We start from the raw sequence: 19,717 nt of genomic DNA on the forward strand, positions 1-19,717 counted from the left end.
ATAACACATAACACATAACCCATAACATTAAAGGAGGACCTTTAATTTGATGCAGACAAGCGTATCCCTAATTTACATGTTTACTACAGCAGCGCGGCCCCCTGCTGGGAATCCCCGCCCACCTGGAGGAAGGGGTCGTCCCTGTACTCCTTCTTGGAGGCGGGGCAGACGGCGGAGCCCTCCCCCTCCGTCTCGCTGGTGCAGGAGGAGCGGCACTCGGCGCAGTGCAGGAAGTCCTCCCACAGCACGTCCTCCGTCTCGGACTCGTGCCGGGTGCTCTCGGAGTCCTGCGTGCGCAAGCTGGAGCAGCGAGAGCTACAGCTCGTGCCCGACTTGGCCGTCTCCTGGAGACGTAGTGGAGATGGAGAGACGGTGAGGCCGTGTGTGTGTGTGCGTGTACGCGCGCGCGCGTGTGTGTTTGTGTGCGTGTACCTCGGCTATGTAATGCTTCTTGTAGTGGTGGGCCTTTCTGTTGCGCAGGACCCCCTCGCTGCTCATGCGCTCCACCCCCCTGCGGAGGGCGCTGTAGTTCTCCGGGTCCTCCTCACTCGACGCCTCGTCTGACATGTTCTCTACACTGCGCACCTCCTGCATACACTGAAGAGTTGCAAGACTGCAGCCACTACCCTGACACATGGTTGCATGTTCTCAACAGTGGGACGTGCGTGTTCCTACCTTGCTGATAGGGGGCAGTAGCAGGCTGCTCCGTGTCTGTGGGCTGCTCCAGCTGGGCTCCTCTGTGCGTAGCAGGTCACAGTGCGCCTCGTGCAGCTGCAGCCCCTCCTCGCTGCTCTTGCTGGTCACACGGCCGTCCAGCGACACGTAGCCATTATCCGTCTCTGTAGACTTGTCGATAGACAGCTTGGACTTCTTGGACCTGGGTACAGGTAAAACAAATTGACACATCTGCGTGACGTTGGACCAGAGCTAGAGGGTTAGTCAAGCAGGCTGCAGCGTGGGGGCCCTTGTTCCCAGTTAACAAGACCAGGATCCCCTTCAAAGACAGCAGCCAATCACACTGAAAGGAAAAGCCCAACCTCACAGGAAGGAACCAATCACACTGAGGGGAAAAGCCCAACCTCACAAGAAGGAACCAATCACACTGAGGGGAAAAGCCCAACCTCACAAGAAGGAGCCAATCACACGGATAGGAAAAGCCCAACCTCACAAGAAGGAGCCAATCACACGGATAGGAAAAGCCCAACCTCACAAGAAGGAGCCAATCACACTGAGAGGAAAAGCCCAACATACAGAATACAGCAATAGAAGGATGCTGTGTCATTCTAGTACTCTATGGCAATTCCATAGACAGTTGTGGAACTACCATGTGGCCGATAACATTGATTAAATGTACTCTGATATTATCTATAATAACCAACAGCACTGGAACAGCTTAGTCATTCCATGTTGGAACATCTAAGGTCAGGACGTCTCAGAGATCTTGGACTTGATCTCGGATCATCAAGATCATCAAGGTTTTGTGTTCAGTGAACATGAAATGAATTTAAGATCTATCCAAATGAGGGCATGTTTACCATTCATTAACGGACTTGACAAAGGTTAAAATACCTTGGTGGATTTTTAACCATAAAAGCTTTAAGCCAAAATAACATGGAGAGAGAAAAAAAATCTCCAGTCCACTCTGGAAGTTCTGTTGTAGGTCCAAGACCTAAGAGCAATAGAGTTGTTTGCACAGGGAATGGCCAGCTGTTACACAAGACATCTGGGAATAAATGGCTGCAAAATCCCTTTCCTCACTTACTGATATCAATATCAATAATCAATCAATATCAATAATGAGAAAAACTGAGAATGGAATATAGGTCTCGAGTTTGCACAGCAAAGTCATCTCAACGACCTTAGGCATGCCAAAATGAGTCACAACGTTTAGGGCACTTTGATGGCAAAGGATGATGGGAAAGGGATGTTGCAGCCACGTAGACGTTATATGTGATCTAAGAGGGAAAAATACACACCCCGAGTGAAAGACATTATGCCAGAAATCTCTGAAGAAAGCGCCAAGGTTGTGAGTGGTGGCGGAGCCGGAGGAGTGTGGCGCCCCCTCCTGTGTGTTATCGGTAGTGCTAGAGCCATCGCCTTCCCTATGCACTTCCAAGTGAGCTGCCTTCCTTAACTTCCTTTAGTAAGAAAAATTAAAAGTGTAGAGCGCTTAGAAAGAGAAGTCTGAACAGAATCACTTCAGAAATTAAATTAATAGCCTGTCGACTAGATTTACCCCAAAGGAGATTTTGAAAATAGGGAAAGGGGGGCTGATATACATTAGTATAGAAGATCAGGAGGTATCGTCAGCAGTCTTTTGCCTTCACACAGTCATAAATGACAGCAGTACATGGTTTAGGGACTAGCCAGTTGAGTAAGACCTAGCCACGCTTCAATGATCTGAAGGTGTTTGTAGTTCAAATCTGACGTGACTTAACACGTCTCCTGACAGGGCCGCTAATCTCTGGCCACTGGTTGTCCCGGTGGCATTCTCTCGGCCCAGACTTTTGCGTAAACAGTGAACATGTTTAAGCCACAGGCTCTTTTTGTTCATGTTTCTACACATTTTGGCTGTGTTGTATTTGCTGTTCTCACTGACCTGTTTGAACGCTGAGATTTTAGATATTTTCTTTATCCAATAACCTCATTTACTGCTGTACACATTCATTTGAGGCAACATGCATCACTGTTTAATTTAAGGTGGTATATACATTTGAATTTATATATATTTATATATGGGTTTTGGGAAAGCATCACTGATTTATGATCCGATCAAATTTGTATTACACCACAATGAGTTTCTCGCGGCTGAATGTATGAGCGGAACTTACAAGAGACAGACAACTGGTCGACCTATAGGCAAAGAGAACAACCCGTTAAGCTTTCCTGTCAGACAGGCTGGCAAGCCGCGTGGTTCGCCCCTCCCCCCGACCCACGGGGCACTTCTCCCACAGTAAAGGCCAATTTTCTCACTGGAGTCAGAAAATTGTGCTGAGCAAGAGAGGTCAGGCTGACCTGTTGCTTGGTACAGGAAATACCACTTCACCTCTGACCCCCCACACAGGAAACGAGTGGGTAGCCCTCGTCACATGACACACGGAGAGCCTCGTGGAGCCCAGCGGGCGGTAGCTCCTCCGGCGATGGGATTGAGGGTTAGCCAGCCCGTCCCTCCCAGAAACACTACAGAACTACAGAGAACATGGAGGACCTCCCTCCTTGGGCCCCTCCACCTTTCTCCCGACCTTCGCCTCTTGCCGGTGGTGCTGGGCGAGGGTTTGGGGGTGCGCGTGGACACGATCTGGCAGTGGACGGTGCCCAGGAGCAGCATGAGCCAGATGCCACCGAACACCTCGGTGGCTGGGATGTCGTGAGGCTGGGAGAGGCTGAAGAACACCGCCGCCGCCACTGGAAGACAAGACAGCCGGGGTAAGAGAGGCTCCACCCCTACAACAGCCCCGCCTCCACCACCCCCTCCCGGCCCACAAACAGGATTCACATGCAAGGTGGGGCGGGGCGGACGTTGGTGGCGGGCCACGTCACGACCGAGCTGAGTCACACGCGTGGTGCAAGAACACACGTCGTAATGTTCTCCGTGTTTACTAAAGAGGAAGAGCCCTGCTGCTAAGAGGGGCACCCACGGAGCCAAGGGCACCAGAGCGACTTCCACCCTGTGAGCAGCAGCCCGCATTCCCCTGCCCTCCAGTCTACAGCCCTCACTCCTCACCTCACTCCTCACCTCACTCACACCCCCGGGAACACCAGGCCGGTGTGACAGAAGCAGCCAAGACTGACCCACATCAGCAGATAACTAATGTTTGCCTGCTCCGTCCTCTCAGCACACAAATGAACTACGAACGTCTAAATAAACAGAATGATTATCAAAAAATTAGGACAATATGTCAGACCGCCTGGGGTGCTCACGCCCTATTGCACTGACACTTTAAAAGCTTCTTTCAACTATCACTTCGTCACCAGTCCTCAGAATAATGTGTGTGTCACCAACTTCCGTGAGCTGTTTGACAGGTGTGGACTACTGGCAGTCTCATCTCTGCCATTCATGAAGGAATTTTCACATTAAAAAAAGTTCAACCACAAGGCACCCAGCCAAACCTATGACATGACAAACAGAACGACCTGCATTGCATTGAGACGTGACATATGAAAGGGTGTTGTCCCCTCACACGTTAACAAAGCAGCTTTAAAAAGCTACAGTTACACTTCCTGTATGATTCCTGAATTCCTTACAGTAACTTTCTTCTCAGATAGAAACAAACCAAAAATCACTTTTATCTAAATGAGCTCTATTACATACCTACAAAAAATTGCAAGAGGTCTAGTGCCTGGTTTTATGAAGGCCAATGAGGAGACTGACCTTGGAGCACGTAGAGTGTAAGCAACAGCAGGAAGATGGCTTTGGAGGTCACCTGGATCCACCATCTGAAGAAGAACGGGAAGAGGACTACCCTGACAATGCCCTTGCGGGTTAGGGACGTCCACGGGCTCTCTGGCTTGGCCTTGGCGAACGCAGAACCTTAGCAGCACAAAGGCAAGACAGACATTTACATATACGTACTATATCAAACCCCCAAACTGCTCGCTGACACATGGTGACTGAGTGGGTAGGGCTGAAAGTAGATAGAGGTGTGTGTGTGTGTGTGTGTGTGTGTGTGTGTGTGTGTGTGTGTGTGTGTCAGTCCATCGGTGGTTAAGATGTTTTCTTCGAGTTTGTTTTTGCTTTCTGAGGATTAGGGATAGTGCCACTAGGCTTTTCATATTGGAGATGTTGTGCATTAGATCGAGGGACGGAGTGCAGTGCTAAAGTGCAACAGGCCCAGTGTATGAGGCCCAGTGTATGAGGCCCAGTGTATGAGGCCCAGTGTATGAGGCCCAGTGTATGAGGCCCAGTGTATGAGGCCCAGTGTATGAGGCCCAGTGTATGAGGCCCAGTGAGCAATAAGAGTGACACTCGTTACCTCTCACTAGATCCACATCTATCAGGTCTGGCTTCACATGGCCCGTCTTCTTTGGTTTGTTCCTCAGGCCCTGCAGACCAGCAGCGCAGAGTTAGACCCGCACATGCACGCGCACACACACACACACACACACACACACACACACACACACACACAGCCAGACACACACGCACGCACACAGCCAGACACACACACACGCGCAGCCAGACACACACACACGCACACAGCCAGACACACACACACGCGCGCACAGCCAGACACACACACACGCGCAGCCAGACACACACACACGCGCGCGCAGCCAGACACACACACACACGCGCGCAGCCAGACACACACACACGCGTGCAGCCAGACACACACACGCGTGCAGCCAGACACACACACACACGCGCAGCCAGACACACACACACACGCGCAGCCAGACACACACACACACGCGCAGCCAGACACACACACACACGCGCAGCCAGACACACACACACACGCGCAGCCAAACACACACAGACACACACACACACAGTAATAATGTGGGTCATGAGGGTAAATCTGTGATTGTAAGGTCCTCACACACAACACATGCACAGAGACACACACACTCCAAAACACTCCACAGAGGAAAATGTAAGTTCAAGTGTAAATTTAACAAACTTTGTGTAGTCATCTGTGCACAGACTACATAAACAAATTTAATTAATTTTAAACACACACATAGAATATACTACACTTCAGTTATTGAAAAAAGGTGCAATTGTCAAAACCTTAAAACTGTTTCCTTACTGCTTTGAAACTCTCCTCTCTCTTACTGCTTTGAAATGTTTACGCCGCCTCTGACAGTTAACATGACCCTGACTCTTCAGCATTTCTGGAAGGGTCAGTGCAACGCTGCTGTTGTCAAAAGAACCACTGTGGTCAGTTTGGTCAAAGGCAGATGGGCTTGTTCTGCGTGCAGTCCTTCTAGACGTGGAGGACGTGGTCAGAGTTGGCTGTGATTCTTGGCCATTACACTGAAGCCTGTCCCATTGTAAGGATCCTTTTCCAACACTGTCCGAGAATGTGCCCTTCGATTCTGAGAACTCCAAGAACACAAGTCTCCTATCTCTAATTGTCTGCGATCCATACATCACACATGCTCACTCACACGTGCCCTTCACATATGCTAATTCTGGACTACTTTAAGAACACAGAGAACCTCTCATATTACTTTAAGAAAGTCAACATCTCCACACATCCAGTTAGGCTATATAACCCAGCCATCCTGTTTAAACGTCATCTGCATAAACAACACCTTCACGATCTTCATAAACCAACACCTCCATGATCTTCATAAACCAACACCTCTATGATCTTCACAGCAAATATTTACTCACGGGCAGACTCAGAATGGCTGTGCTAATGCTTGTTCTGTGTACATGGTAACGCTGAAGTAACACTCCAGTTATCAAACGCACCTACACACGTACAATCAGTGCAATTTAAGGAATGAAAGCTGGTATCAGTGGTTCCCAGTTTAGAACAGCTAAAATGCTTCATCATTGTGAGAATGAATAGGTCTATGCCCTAAGAGATCAAAAGAACTCAAAGCATTATATGAATGATGAATCACAAAAACAACCTGACTGAACAGGATAAATAACCTACTATGGTCCACCACTAGAGGGCCAGTTACTAGCAGGTAATCTCACCTCTCTGGCTGATTTATTTTAGGACATCCTCAGTCACTATAGTAAATCAAAAGCTATCCACTAACATCTCTGCCTGCTGTTATACACTCATAGTGGAGGTGACACGTGTCAGTAGCACATCACTGTTTACAGTGGTTAGAGCTCCCATGTCGTACACCTGTCGATACATGTTAGGACTTGTTCATTACTTGGGGGTAGCGGTAAACATGCCACAGGAAGGGAGCAGCACAAGGCCACACACACACGTGTGCCATGCCAGGAAGCTGCTAGCATGTCACGCACTCAGCCCACACATGAAACATGGTTCTGGTGTGCAGGGATGCTGGGGTGGAGTGGTCTCACAGGCATGGATGTTACCGCCCATCAGGACCATGCAGCTCATGGGGGAGAGAGGGGTGTCAGGAGTCAGGCTGGGCCCAGGACATGCCCCTGCGGTACTCACCACCCTAATGAACTGTTCAGAGGAGTCAGCGTACAACAGGGGAAATGATTGAACTGAAAACAAAGGGTGCTGCTGGCACACACTCGGTGCTGAGCTGAACACCGACACACACGCGCACACTCACTTACACACAGACAATCAAACGCACGCACACTCACACACACACACACACACACACACACACACACACACACACACAGGGCACAAGCAGCACGCCTCAGTGTGCACACAACAGAAAGAGAAGGGGAAAAAGGGGTCGACAGGCTGAAAAAAAGGGGAGATGAGGAATGATGAACAGGAGGAAGACAATGAATCAGGAGAACACTTCACCTTAATCTCTCTTTGCTCCACAGACTTCTCCCAAATCTGCTGGTCGTATGCACCGATCTGAGAGGACAGAAGAGAGATGGAACAGGATCATGAGTTTCATCTCATCATGAGAGCTATACTTTTTTTAGCAGCAGAATCAATAGGTGAAAAACATCAGTGCAGCACCAAATACATCTTGCTGTGTGTCACACGGGGACAGACATGCGCATGGCCAGAGTGAGGACACTGCCTCTGAAATAACTCTTCTTCCGTCCTCAAAGAGGAGGTGGAAACCAGAGTCCACTGCAGTCACAGGAGGAGCCTGAACGTGTGTGTGTGTGTGTGTAGATACAGGGTGTGGGGGAGTTTGTGTGGGTCTCACATCTTCCACTGTACAACTGGAGCTCATCATTTCTGAGTGTGTGTGTGTGTGTGTGTGTGTGTGTGTGTGTGTGTGTGTGTGTGTTTGCTGGAAAAGCAGCTTGCATCCTGAATGCACCCAGCTTCGCACATAACCAGAGTTAATGGAGTAAGACTACAGCTTCAGCTTGTCAATCAACACAATAAGCTCCCAAGGCTCATGGGAAATGTAGTGCACAGAGAAGACCTTGACCTGGCCTTGGTGCATCCCTCACACGTGGCCTGTGTGAGCAACTGTATGCGGCCCTCTTGGGCCCTGTAGAATGAAAGCACCATGGCCAGCAGGGCGAGGCAGTGAACACTACCAGGATATAACTAAAGCTGCATAAGAGAGAGAGAGAGAGAGAGAGATAGAGATAGAGATATATCTCCCCCTCAAACCCTCTCCTCTGCATCTGCCCGCACACACACACGTACAAACGTATCAAATAATGCATGATGTACTGGTCAAGTCCAAAATCAACCAATCAAAAGTTCTGAAAAGTTCACGTCCACGCACTTGAGGTTCGTGAGCTGACACAGACAAGCTCCTCTTTCAGAACTCACTTCCAGTGCGGGCACTGGTCTCTGGGCTCCTCGTTCTGGAACTAACCCAGGACGGAGCAGGTCGGGGCCTCTCCCCCGCCCTCTATAAAGGCTACACCCTTAAAGAAGGAACATTTCCAAGCGCCACCAGCATCCTGTCCCGCCCCTCGTCCTTTCAGGTTTCTGGAAGTTCCTGAGGTAGAGAAGTGACAGATGGATGTGCTACTGAAAAGTTAAACAGGTCGGAGTGGATGAGCTCTGGCTTAGGTTTCTTGCCGCTGACGGCACTCAGCTGGTGGCCTGGCTGCGCTGACGGGACGCAGCCCCGGCGTGAGCGCGGACATGATCATGGGTCGGCGCTGAACTTTTGCCCATCAGTGTTGTTCTGGGGTGTCGTTGCACACCCAGAAGCAGCAATGGAAAAGTGTGCATCATTCATGAGCTCCTTCCTCACCTTCATCAAACATGCAGCACCAGTACAGAGCGCGCATACACACACACACACACACACACACACACACACACACACACACACACACACACACACACACACACACACACACACACACACACACACAGGAAGGATAGACTGAACAAAAGAGTACAATACAGGGAATACATTACTGCAAATATTAAACAGCATTAAACTGAGAGAGAGAGCGCAAGAGAGCGAGAGAGCGAAAGAGCGAGAGATAGAGAGAGTGGATCTTTAGAATGAATACATGGAGGTCACCTGCAGTAGATGTTTAAAGGACATGAGGTAAGTCACAGCATCTCAACCCCCACCACCATCCCCCAGGAATCCTCCAACTCAAATCAAAAGACAAACTCATCTGTGGGAGGATTTGGCAACCTCTCATTTAATAACCTGCTTCAGCAGAGCAATGGCACTCTCTCAAAGGATGACAGGAGCTGTGAGCATGGGCTGTAGTCCCTGTCCTTCAAGACCTGTCTCTCCTGTCCCCAGAAACACCATGTGCAGCTAATCAAATGTGCAGGGATAATTTGAGCTGACGCAAGAGAATGTGTAAGGGGATACTTGTCCCGTCCCTGTCCCCACTTACACTCTCTGTTCAGCAGAGTCCCAGATAATTACCTCAATGCAGCAATGGTGGTTTTTTAATGAAAAACAGAAAAGGGGACAGCTGAAGCGTGAGGTAATGGCCTCCGCCTAATTAACACCAGTCAGAGAGGTGGGTGTGACAGGGAAAACGTTAGATAAAACAGAACTACAGAGAGAGAGACAATACTTGGTCGTTTGGCATTAAGTTTTTAAACGTCGATGCCGTGATTCATTAAGGACACTGTGCTACAGTTGAACTGAAGCTGCACTTCCTGGACATCCACAGCTGCCCTTGAAAACACTCAGAGCTCTTAAAGCAAGCTGCAAAAAGGTGATGGTCTTATAAAGAGCAACACAGCTGAACCTCTTTCATTAGATCCGTTTCTATTTAAATTCATGCTTAAATTTCATTAAGGTAAAACATTACCAGTAATGGCTGCATGATATGGACAATAAACGTGATGTGCCACAATGCAGTTGTGGGGACGTCCCAAATACAGATGTGAAATATGATCGGTCATAAAATTCTAATTATGTACTAAAAAAGAGAATTCCAGTGGTATGTGAACAGCAGCAGAATAATTCCAAATATTTTGCATGTTTACTTATCAATAGATAACATCTTTTAAATTAAATAATTGTGTAAATTATTAAGAGTGCAAATGTTTGTGTAGTGCAAGGCTCTATTCTTTTGACAAGCAATATGACACTCTGGTTGTCACAGTGTAGTGGGTGTGCTGCTGCCTCCCTGAGGGATTAGTGCAAGTTTTACTATACAGCTGTCCATCACAGTCAATGAGGCCAGTCTAGAAGAACTAAACCAGCAAAATAATTCCACTGGAATTATTAACGGACCACTGGCTTTAAGTTTGCATTTTAAATATGCCAAAAGCTGTTACATGTTTGGTTACACAACAAACAAGATGTTTGTTATTTGTAAATGTTTTACAAATAAGATAAAATTCTAAGCCACTAAATGGAGCCAAAACTCCGTAGTTGTTTTAAAGCTATCAACGGGCAGGATAGCCAACATAGCCACCGGATCTTAGCAAGATCCCGAAAATATTTTATAATATAATTTCCAGAACATTTCATCAGTTAGGTCCAAAATTCATTCACTATCTGAGATATTATATCTATAGCTTAGTTAGTTAAGCTGTCCATCTAGATCAGGGGTGTCAAACTCAAGGTGGCCCGGCGGGTCATTATATGTGGCACGCGAGAGCTTAAAAACATTGTTTTAACTACAGGTGGAGGTGTTTCATGATGAGAAGCAGATGGTGTTTTCAGATGTTTTGCAGGAAAATTTAGACAAACAATTATCGATAAATGATGTTGGCGTGTGCCAAATCCCCCTGAGTGCGGGACTTTTCCTCGTGTCTTGTCTAGGCTTCATCTGAGAGGAACGGAGAAATACAAATCTTGCTTCCGAAGAAAATAAACAATGCGCTATTAAAGGGGAAAGTATTGTGTGTAGTTCCCCAGAGGTTACTGATTTAAAAGTTCAACAAATACTGGTTCTGATACAAATAAGCGGATATAAATATGTCTATACTTCGTAAGGTTTTTTGTGCCAAAGAGATTTTTTTGGTGCTCAGTTACAATTCAGTGGACATCGAGAATAGCACTAGTTGATTTTTTATTTTTGTCTGATCCAACAGTTAATATCTAAACAAGTTTTTCCAAATGAAAGATAGCAAACTGATGCGTTGACCTCCTGGACAAACATTTTTCACACCCCTCTGCTTGCTTACGTCTCCAGCCTCATGTCACATGCTAAAGTTCAATACGGCTCCAAGCAAATGCATTGTGAATGGAGCTGTTGTTCTTTTGTAATTGTGGTCCTCGATAGGTTTATTACAAAATCCATAACATGATAGATAAAAAAACGAAAAAGGAAGCAGCTTTAATTAACGAAGTCAGTACTGGCAGAAATCTGGACATGTTAAACTACCTCTATCCATAATCATCGAGATTCATTTTAGATCTTTGATTACCATCAGTAATCAGTCACAGCGCACAAAAAGTCCCAAAACAGGCCACCTCAATGTGCTATCTAGTGGGAAAATCTGTACTAAATATACTTCAGCTCCACAGAAGAAGCTGACAGTTGCTATGGGCAGACAGCCAAGTCTAAATAAAAGGACAGCTTCTTGCCATTCTAATTTAACTTGGGCAGCTGTCCATCTTTAACAATGTGCCATGTTCCACCTGTAAACCATTGTGTCCTTTAGAACGCCCCTATATTATCACTTTTATGTGAGAGAATGGCCCACTCTCTGTGTAGTAATTCAATGCTAATTAATTAACCAGGCTCCAGTGAGGATATATTGGACTTGGCTAGTGGGTCAGGCTAAACTAAGATGCAGCAACCCTATACTATGCTGTATGCACTACACTACTTTGGCCCACTTACTAGACTACAACTGAATACTACCATCAAAACAACATGATAATCCTCTACAGCCAAAAAAAGAAATGTGTGTGAGAGGAAAAAGTGATCTGTGATGTTTCAGTCGGTCTGTGTGTGTGTGTACATATATGTTTACTCAGCATTGGAACGGAACCAACACACACTGCTATTATTTTGCTGAATGGTTAGAAAAACAGAGTGTAGTAGCCATTAGGGCTTTCCAAGTCAGCGACCACATCTTTATTTAAACTGCTAAATTGCACAATGCACCCAAATAAGAACAATACCTCCCCCATCCACTCTCTCCAGCTCAGGGACTTCCTAAAACAAGCAGCTGTCTTAGTAAAACATTCCTTCAATTGCTGACATCACATCTGCATCTGTAGCGAAATATGCACAACACGTCATGACCCGTTACAGTTCGCTTCCAAGGCACCTTAAGATAGAATAACCCAGAATAGATGCAGACACAGCAGTTGGCTTTATAAACAGCATTGGGAGGACAGTGGGTGTTCCAACCGTTGGGTTTGTGGGGGTTAGTGCTGGGCTCCTGGGAGCGCTGCTGGGCTTGTGGGGGTTAGTGCTGCTCTTTAGCTTCAGGCCACCTCCCAGACCTGGATTTTCATTGCTAATAGGTTGGTTCAGGTGTGCTGAAAATACTATACTGGGTCACGAGGACCAGGCTGAGAGACACAGTACATACGCACCTGGGCTGTGTGTGTGTGTGTGTGTGTTTTGACTGAACAAAAATAATTATGAGCTGCTGTGCGGGATCTCCTGTTCAGAATTTAATGACATGACATCATTCTCACACAATTACACACACTCCCAAACACCACAAGCAAGCACACAGGGGAGAACACACACTGCAGCACAAAATCACTCAAATAACATTGTCAGTTGAGAGTGTGTTTATGTGCGTGTCCTCTCCCCACCTGCATGTAGGTAAAGCCACTAAAGCCCAAGCTCCTCCCCCAAAGCTCACACAGCTCACTTGTTTCATTTGTATGGCCGTGGTTATGCCCAGTCCCACGCCCTGAAGCTCTTCCGTGATTGGCTCCCTAAAAATAAGGCTCAGGTCACCATTAGCTAATGAGATCGGCCTGCGGGGAGTTGATGGCAGCCCCCCTGCAGCTCCAGCTCAAGGTTACCATCCCAGATTAACTTCAGCCCTGAGCAAGGAAAACAGCAGGACAGAGGTGTAGGTAATTTATGACTGGCCAAAGGCAAAGCCAAGGTCTCATCACGTTTCGTTTTACACGGTCTCAAAGAAAGAAAGAATTACTCCCTTCTCAGTCCCTTCATAGTTACATCAGTTCTAATGGAGGGAATTTAAGGCAGGAAGTATAGTGGGATTAAATAACCATGTTTATTATTGATCAAATGTTAATAAATATGCTCCAAGTGCTTCTTAGGAATATTACTGGCCTTGGACTGCTTGGAATATTTGCTGACTCACTAAAGCTGTGAGATCTAAATGTTTTTGAAGTTTTAATCCATGAACAGACTTCCAAGAAACCCAAATTTAGGGGAACATCTGCCCCCAGGTTCCTCAGCCCTCATCTTCATTACTCATTCATTACTTGAATACTAAAGACTCAGAATCAAACATTTGCTGCTGAGAAACTTAGTAAAGGGCCAGAAGATACAACTGATATCAAATTTAGTATGACATTAAGATGCTGATATGTTCTAACATAAGCTGTTTTAGTACCATCAGCCATGATAGGTCAGCTGTGTTATAGTGGAGCAGTGGTAAACCTGAATTGGCCACGTACATGACTCAGCATTTAGCTTAGTACTGAGGCCTCTGCCACGTATGTGACTCGCACGTGTGACTCAGACACGTTTGTGACTTGGCTGGCAGCTCAGTTTGGGCACCGACTACTGAAGGCTCTGCATGTGGCGTCATATGTGACTCGCACGTGACTCAGCTTGAGCACTGGTGACTCGGAAACCCAATTTTGACCTAATTAATATGGGGCTCAGGTGCTTGAAATGATCTCAGGTACATTTTTGTTGTTATTCTTAGATCACATGCAGAGGTATCCTTCGAAGATAAGGCACAATAGCTAGCTCAGAAATGAACAGAACAAGCTCTTGCAAAAGGTCCCAAAACATGACTGCTGTTCTTCAAGAGCCGTGCATGGTCCCTGCAAACGACCTGCATGTTCAACCGCCCGAAGGCCATGGCTGGCAGAGTGTACTGCAACAAACACACCACTGCATACCCCCGCAGCTCTGACGCAAGCTGATGCTCGTTTACCACACACACACACACACACACACACACACACACACACACACACACACACACACAGGGCAGGAGGAAGCAGGACGAGCATCACCTCTTCTCACCCGTGGCAGACAGACAATCTTAAAACAACGTGGCAAGTCTAGTCTCGAGTGCTGATCTTTCGTCTGGGACTCTCCAGAAAAACTAAACGCTTTCACTTCACTTTCCTGCTGTTTTTGTCCTATCAAACCAGCTGATTTCCAGAACGGATGCAACAGACGTTGGACAAGCACACAGACAGATGGAGCACAACCAGCGGTACAGTCCGGCGGGATCAGTTACACCTCTCTAACCCTGCTCAGAGGTGTGTGTGTGCGCATGTTGTCCAACACACACATACACACACACACACACACGAAACGCGTGTGGAAAACTACAGACCACAAACAACCACAGCAAAAAGCAACAATAAGAACAGTTCACATGGCTTTCATGCCCAAGGAACCATAGAGAGAACACACAAAACAGAAAGGAGTGTCATGTGAGAATCAACACAGAGCAAAAGGAGAAAGAAGAAAATGTGACAAAGGAGCAACTCACCTTCTTCTGGTACCACACCACGGCATCGCACACTTTGGAAGCCATTTACATAGCAGGGGTCACCGCATGGGTCATTTTAAGCTGCAAACAGAGAGAAGGGGCGGGGGGCGAGGAGAGCAGAGTCAGTCAGCCACCCAGTCAGCACGCTGGAAGAGTCCGCCTGGCGACAAGAGCGGCCACCCGCCTGTTACCTGCTGGGTGGGCGGGGCCAGACCGCCGTGTCACACCAGAGCTCATAAGCAGTAAACGCAGGCAGAGAGTCGGGCGGGGGAGGCGGAGCCTTGGGAGTTGGACCGAGGCAGGAGCTCATTAAACAGTAATGTAGGAAGGTGCTCTCAAAGGCACACTTGGAATTTGTGCTCCTCTAGTTTGGCTTACAGGCAGAGAAAGCCTCATTATGCATTTGGCAATGAGACCGTTTCAGCATGCTAAATCATAACAGAGAGAAAGACAGAGGGATTGGGGAGAGAAAATTTTCTGGATTTACAGATTAATCCTTTAAGCAGAACATAAATGTCAAAAAGAGTGTCAACATCATAGGGAGTATAAGGGTGGGGGTTGGGGGAGTGGTGGAGTACACATGGGTGGTGGTGGTGAGAGTATGTGTGAAAAGCCTGAGGAGGGCTTGAGAGCATCAACCGCCACAGGAAATGTAAGATAATAAATATAGGCACATGCTGCCTGCTCATGCTCTCTCTCTCTCTCACACACACACACACACACACATTCTTCACCCTTGCAGCCATCCATGCAGCTCTTGCACCTCAAAGACATGAAAGACCAGAGGGCAGTGAGTCCGCATCATGGGCTGTATCAGAGGATGCATCACTGCAGGACAGACATGCAACCTGTACACAACAGTGTGTATGCACAATCTCACGCACGCACGCACGCACGCACGCACGCACGCACACACAAAAGCATGAACACACATGAACACATTTCTAGCTGATTAAGACCAGTACTGCTCAAAGGAAACTGTTGAGAGGAAATTTGTAGTGGTTGACCACATTGTAGAATCTGAACTATGGGCAGAAAAATCATCCTAAATGCGTCCACGCTGGTGACCCCGCCCATGCTGTCCTGCCGGTGCGACCAGTCTTCAGCAACACCGTGAGACTCTGACGAGCACTCTGCCTGTGCTTCCGCAAGCACAAATAAATAAAGACCTGTGAAGTCATGACCGGGAAGTCATGTGCCCCACCCCCCCCCCCCCCCCCCCCCCCCCCCAAAAGCTGCTTTGAAGTGCTTGGCTTGAATCCAGGCCTGACTCCAGATCAGCGCTCGCTATTTTAAGACATTTTAGCAAGACCGATTTAGGAGAGCGCCAACTTTTTCTCGTCACAGGTTGTGACAGCATATGGCCCTGCCCGGGGGGAAGGGGGAGCTCCACAGTCATCTGGCACGTACACACCCGCATTACACACAGCACACCGCTAATATTTTCCTTCTATCGTCTTTTTCTCCTGCCTCTTTTCCTCTTAAGGATTTTGTAGAGACCACCTTGAAAGACTTTGAGGCAACATGCACCCCACACACACACACACACACACACACACACACACACACACACACACACACACACACACACACACACACACACACACACACACACACACACACCCACTCCACCTGGGTCATGACATGAAAGGCAAAGGCCTTTTGTGCCCATGCATTTCTTGCCATATTGAGAGAGAGAGAGAGAGAGAGAGAGAGAGAGAGAGAGAGAGAGAGAGAGAGAGAGAGAGAGAGAGAGAGAGAGAGAGAGAGAATGCAGAGCTACCAGGTGTGAGGTGGGACAGAGCTACTGGGCAGGAGAGATACCGGGCGAGTGCTACTGGGCGTGAGAGATACCGGGCGAGAGCTACTGGGCGTGCAGCAGCACAGAGCTACCAGGCGTGAGGTGGGGCAGGGCTACGAGTGCAGTATCTGCAGTGTCTCTGCCGGCCATGCAAGTGTGTGTCTCAGGGATCTCAGCACACCCTCCTCAGTGTGACTCTTCAAGCTGTAGATACTGTGACTCTTCTGCTCGAACAACCAGACAACTTAACTCAAACAAAGACCCATGCTAGCCACATGAATCATCCCAAAACAGTCACCTAACCCACAAATGAAAAGGAAAAGTGAATCTGTTCAAATGTACAAGGTGAAATTTGTGTGATACTAACGTGTGACAGCACATCGATAAGAACAAACGTGATAACACCAAAGATAGTTGTCTCTCACACTCAGGACACACTGGTGTTTCTTGCTGTTGCTACAGACGGGTTGTTCACACTCACTCATTGCACAGTTCAAAGTGCAATTACTAAAATTAAGAATAGCCCGCGTAATTAGGACGGAAACTCATCCCTGTGTTCAGCTACCGAAACGGACACAGCAGACGCATTCTAACACCCCCCCACCCCTCCCCTCCTGCCAGTGAATCAAGGTCTTGATGTGATCCAAACCCAAGCATAGAGTTGGGCGGTGATCCGTTTCTACGGATAAGCAATGGTGTGCAGCTGGGTGGAACACACACCCCTACACGCCCAGACCGGCTCTCCCGGGTCCGCACCGGCTCTCCGGAGTCCGTGATTGCTCGGCGCGGTCCGGCTGCAGTACACTTCTGAGAGAGCCCCATCAGAGGAGAAGAGGCAGCAGAGCCAGGAAGCTCATTACAGCTCGCTCACTCACCCTCTGCAGCACACACACACACACACACACACACACACACACACACACACACACACTTCATTGTGAGCTTTTAATAACAACAAACATCAAAGTCCTACTGACTTATTACAGGACTTCAGGTCCCTGGGGCCATTGCTGTCCTTTGTAGTCTGCTGGAGTTCCTGCAGCTGAGAGGATTAGCTCCGCCCAGCCCCCCCGGCCCCAGCACACGCACCAAACACGCTCACTCACTCCACTATCCTGTCCCACCTCTCCAGTCTGCTTGCGTAGCTACTGCCAAGCTACTAATTATACGGTTTCTATAATCTTTAAAAGATATATGTGCACAAATGCATAGAGCAATAATACCAGACAAGGGATTACTATAATCCCTAAATGAGGAGACGTGATGGGGGAAAGGAGGAAGGAGTCTACCTTACTGTAAATAATGAGGTCTGTCTGGCACACTCCGTGATTCACTGCCTTTATATGAAAATACACAACGTGGAAGAACTGGGTGGAGGAGGTTTATGAAGTTCATAACCGCACCCACCAGAACAGCATTCAAAAAGGACACAGTCAAGAGAGTGGAATTAGGGTTCACGCGCTCCTCCTGTGTAACCCCCACCAGCGCAACAGCAGCACCAGGAAGGGCGTGAGGCACACAGAGACTCGGGCGGCCTCACTGACAGACGTGCAGGTCACCCACCTTACATGCGTCCACCTGCCTGCACTGTAAACACAACTAGGGTTGTCCCGATCCGATATTTGGATGGGATCGGCCGCCGATATTAGCAAAAAATGTGTATCGGTATCGGATCGGCAGACACGAGAAAATGCCGATCCAGACTCCCGATCCAGTTTTTTTTAAGTCCGATCCCGGTTTTCCTGCGCACCCATTTAGATAATCCATTCCAGTTTTTGCTAGTGAGAGTAAAATCCGCATTTTCCAGCACACCTTCAGCACATGAGCGTAGTTTCTGCCCCAATTTAGCTCCGTGGCATCTCGGACCGCCATGTAAATTTGAAGTTATCGGTCAGTTGTGTGGGATTATTTTACCTTAAAGGATGACAAAGACGAAGAGGTAGAGTGCAACATATGCCACAGTAAAGTCAAGCGTTGTGGTAAAGCTGTAAGAACTTTTAATACCACCAATCTAATCAAGCATTTAGCGAAATACCACCATAAACAACATGACGAGTTTCTAATGAAAACCGAAGACAAAAAGAAAGGTCCTACACAACTAACACTGGCAGAAATGTTTGAATTGAAGGGAGTGTATAGATGGGGATGGAGCAGCAAAGTGTGGAGTAGAAGGCATTTTGCTTTTAATTAGTTTACGATATGTGCACGGATTTTTTTTAAGCTTTGGTTTACACTTGTTCAAGAGCACTGATGGATGTTAATGTTAATAATAGGCTATTTTCCACTCAGGTTGTGTGTGTTTTTTTTTAATATAATTTACAATATTATTTGCACTTGTGGCTTTTTAATCCTTGGTTTACTGATGCTATTTCTGTTTGTTATTTAATATTTTGTCTATTTTGAGTTTATTAATTGCTAAATAAACAGGTCAGTTTCTCCTTACCAACCATTGTGTATTATTCAAACTAGGGCTGCACGATTAATCGTATTTTTATCGTTATCGCGATGTGAAGTTTCACGATAAACACATCGAAAGAGCCACGATAACTCCTTGAATAACAGCAAACTCAAATTGCGTTATCCTCGTCCAGCAATAGAGGGAGCTATTCGCGCTGCAGACTATGATCACGTGACGTAAGTAGGCAAGAGGCAGAGTGAGGCAGAGTTGCCAGGTTCTCGGTTTTCACGCCAAATTGGGCTTGTTTGAAAATCCAGCCGCGGGTAAAAATTCTGGGGCCGCGGGGTGCGGTTTTTTGGGCTACTTTTGAGTTGGGCTACTGAGTTGGGCTACTGCGGAAGTAGTAGCCCCCCCCCCCCGCCGACAACATAAGCCTGCTTTATACCTCCGGACACGGACGAATTTCGTCCGTCCGTACCAAACGTACCCTCCGTAGGGGGCCACTATACCTCTTTCCGTTTCCAACGTTGTTATGATTTTTTTTAATACATCCTCTAGAGGGCAGTATAGTCAAATTTCCGGCACCAGCGCACCAGCAATCTCCTCCCAGCTGTTTTTGCATCGCTGTTTATCGCGATGACCTGGCACCGTAGCAGAATGTAGCCTCTAACCAACTCGCAAAGTTTCTCTTCTAACTCGAGCGTCATTTTTTAAAGTCCAGTACTCTTCTTCATTGATTTTCCCGAATTGGTGTACGCCCGATGCTTCTGACTCTCTACTGCCCCCTGATTTGCGGTTTATATTGCTCCGTTACTACGGATTCGTAAGCGCTCTGGCAACGGACCCACTGAC

The 19,717-nt window shown here is 47.5% G+C and overlaps 1 protein-coding gene across 4 annotated transcripts in view; it reads right to left on the reverse strand.

The window, feature by feature from the left end:
- The window catches only part of LOC143514813 (protein PHTF2), a 42,728-nt gene that overhangs the window by 7,128 nt on the left and 15,883 nt on the right, over positions 1-19,717 (reverse strand). For 2 of the 4 annotated variants that reach the window (XR_013130955.1, XM_077006455.1), the window contains exons 2-10: positions 14,667-14,747; positions 7,431-7,487; positions 4,974-5,043; positions 4,373-4,531; positions 3,243-3,405; positions 1,977-2,138; positions 676-877; positions 433-597; positions 123-344 (exon numbers count right to left, since the gene is read on the reverse strand). Coding sequence is in view for 3 of the 4 variants with exons in the window: in XM_077006455.1 (XP_076862570.1) it covers positions 123-344; positions 433-597; positions 676-877; positions 1,977-2,138; positions 3,243-3,405; positions 4,373-4,531; positions 4,974-5,043; positions 7,431-7,487; positions 14,667-14,711 (1,245 nt within the window). In the remaining variant the exon portion in view is untranslated. The remainder of the gene's footprint in view (positions 1-122; positions 345-432; positions 598-675; positions 878-1,976; positions 2,139-3,242; positions 3,406-4,372; positions 4,532-4,973; positions 5,044-7,430; positions 7,488-14,666; positions 14,748-19,717) is intronic. The other 2 variants (XM_077006456.1, XM_077006457.1) reach the window with 2 other exon arrangements.

Source organism: Brachyhypopomus gauderio, chromosome 5, assembly GCF_052324685.1.
Source record: "Brachyhypopomus gauderio isolate BG-103 chromosome 5, BGAUD_0.2, whole genome shotgun sequence".
NCBI classification, from domain to species: domain Eukaryota; kingdom Metazoa; phylum Chordata; class Actinopteri; order Gymnotiformes; family Hypopomidae; genus Brachyhypopomus; species Brachyhypopomus gauderio.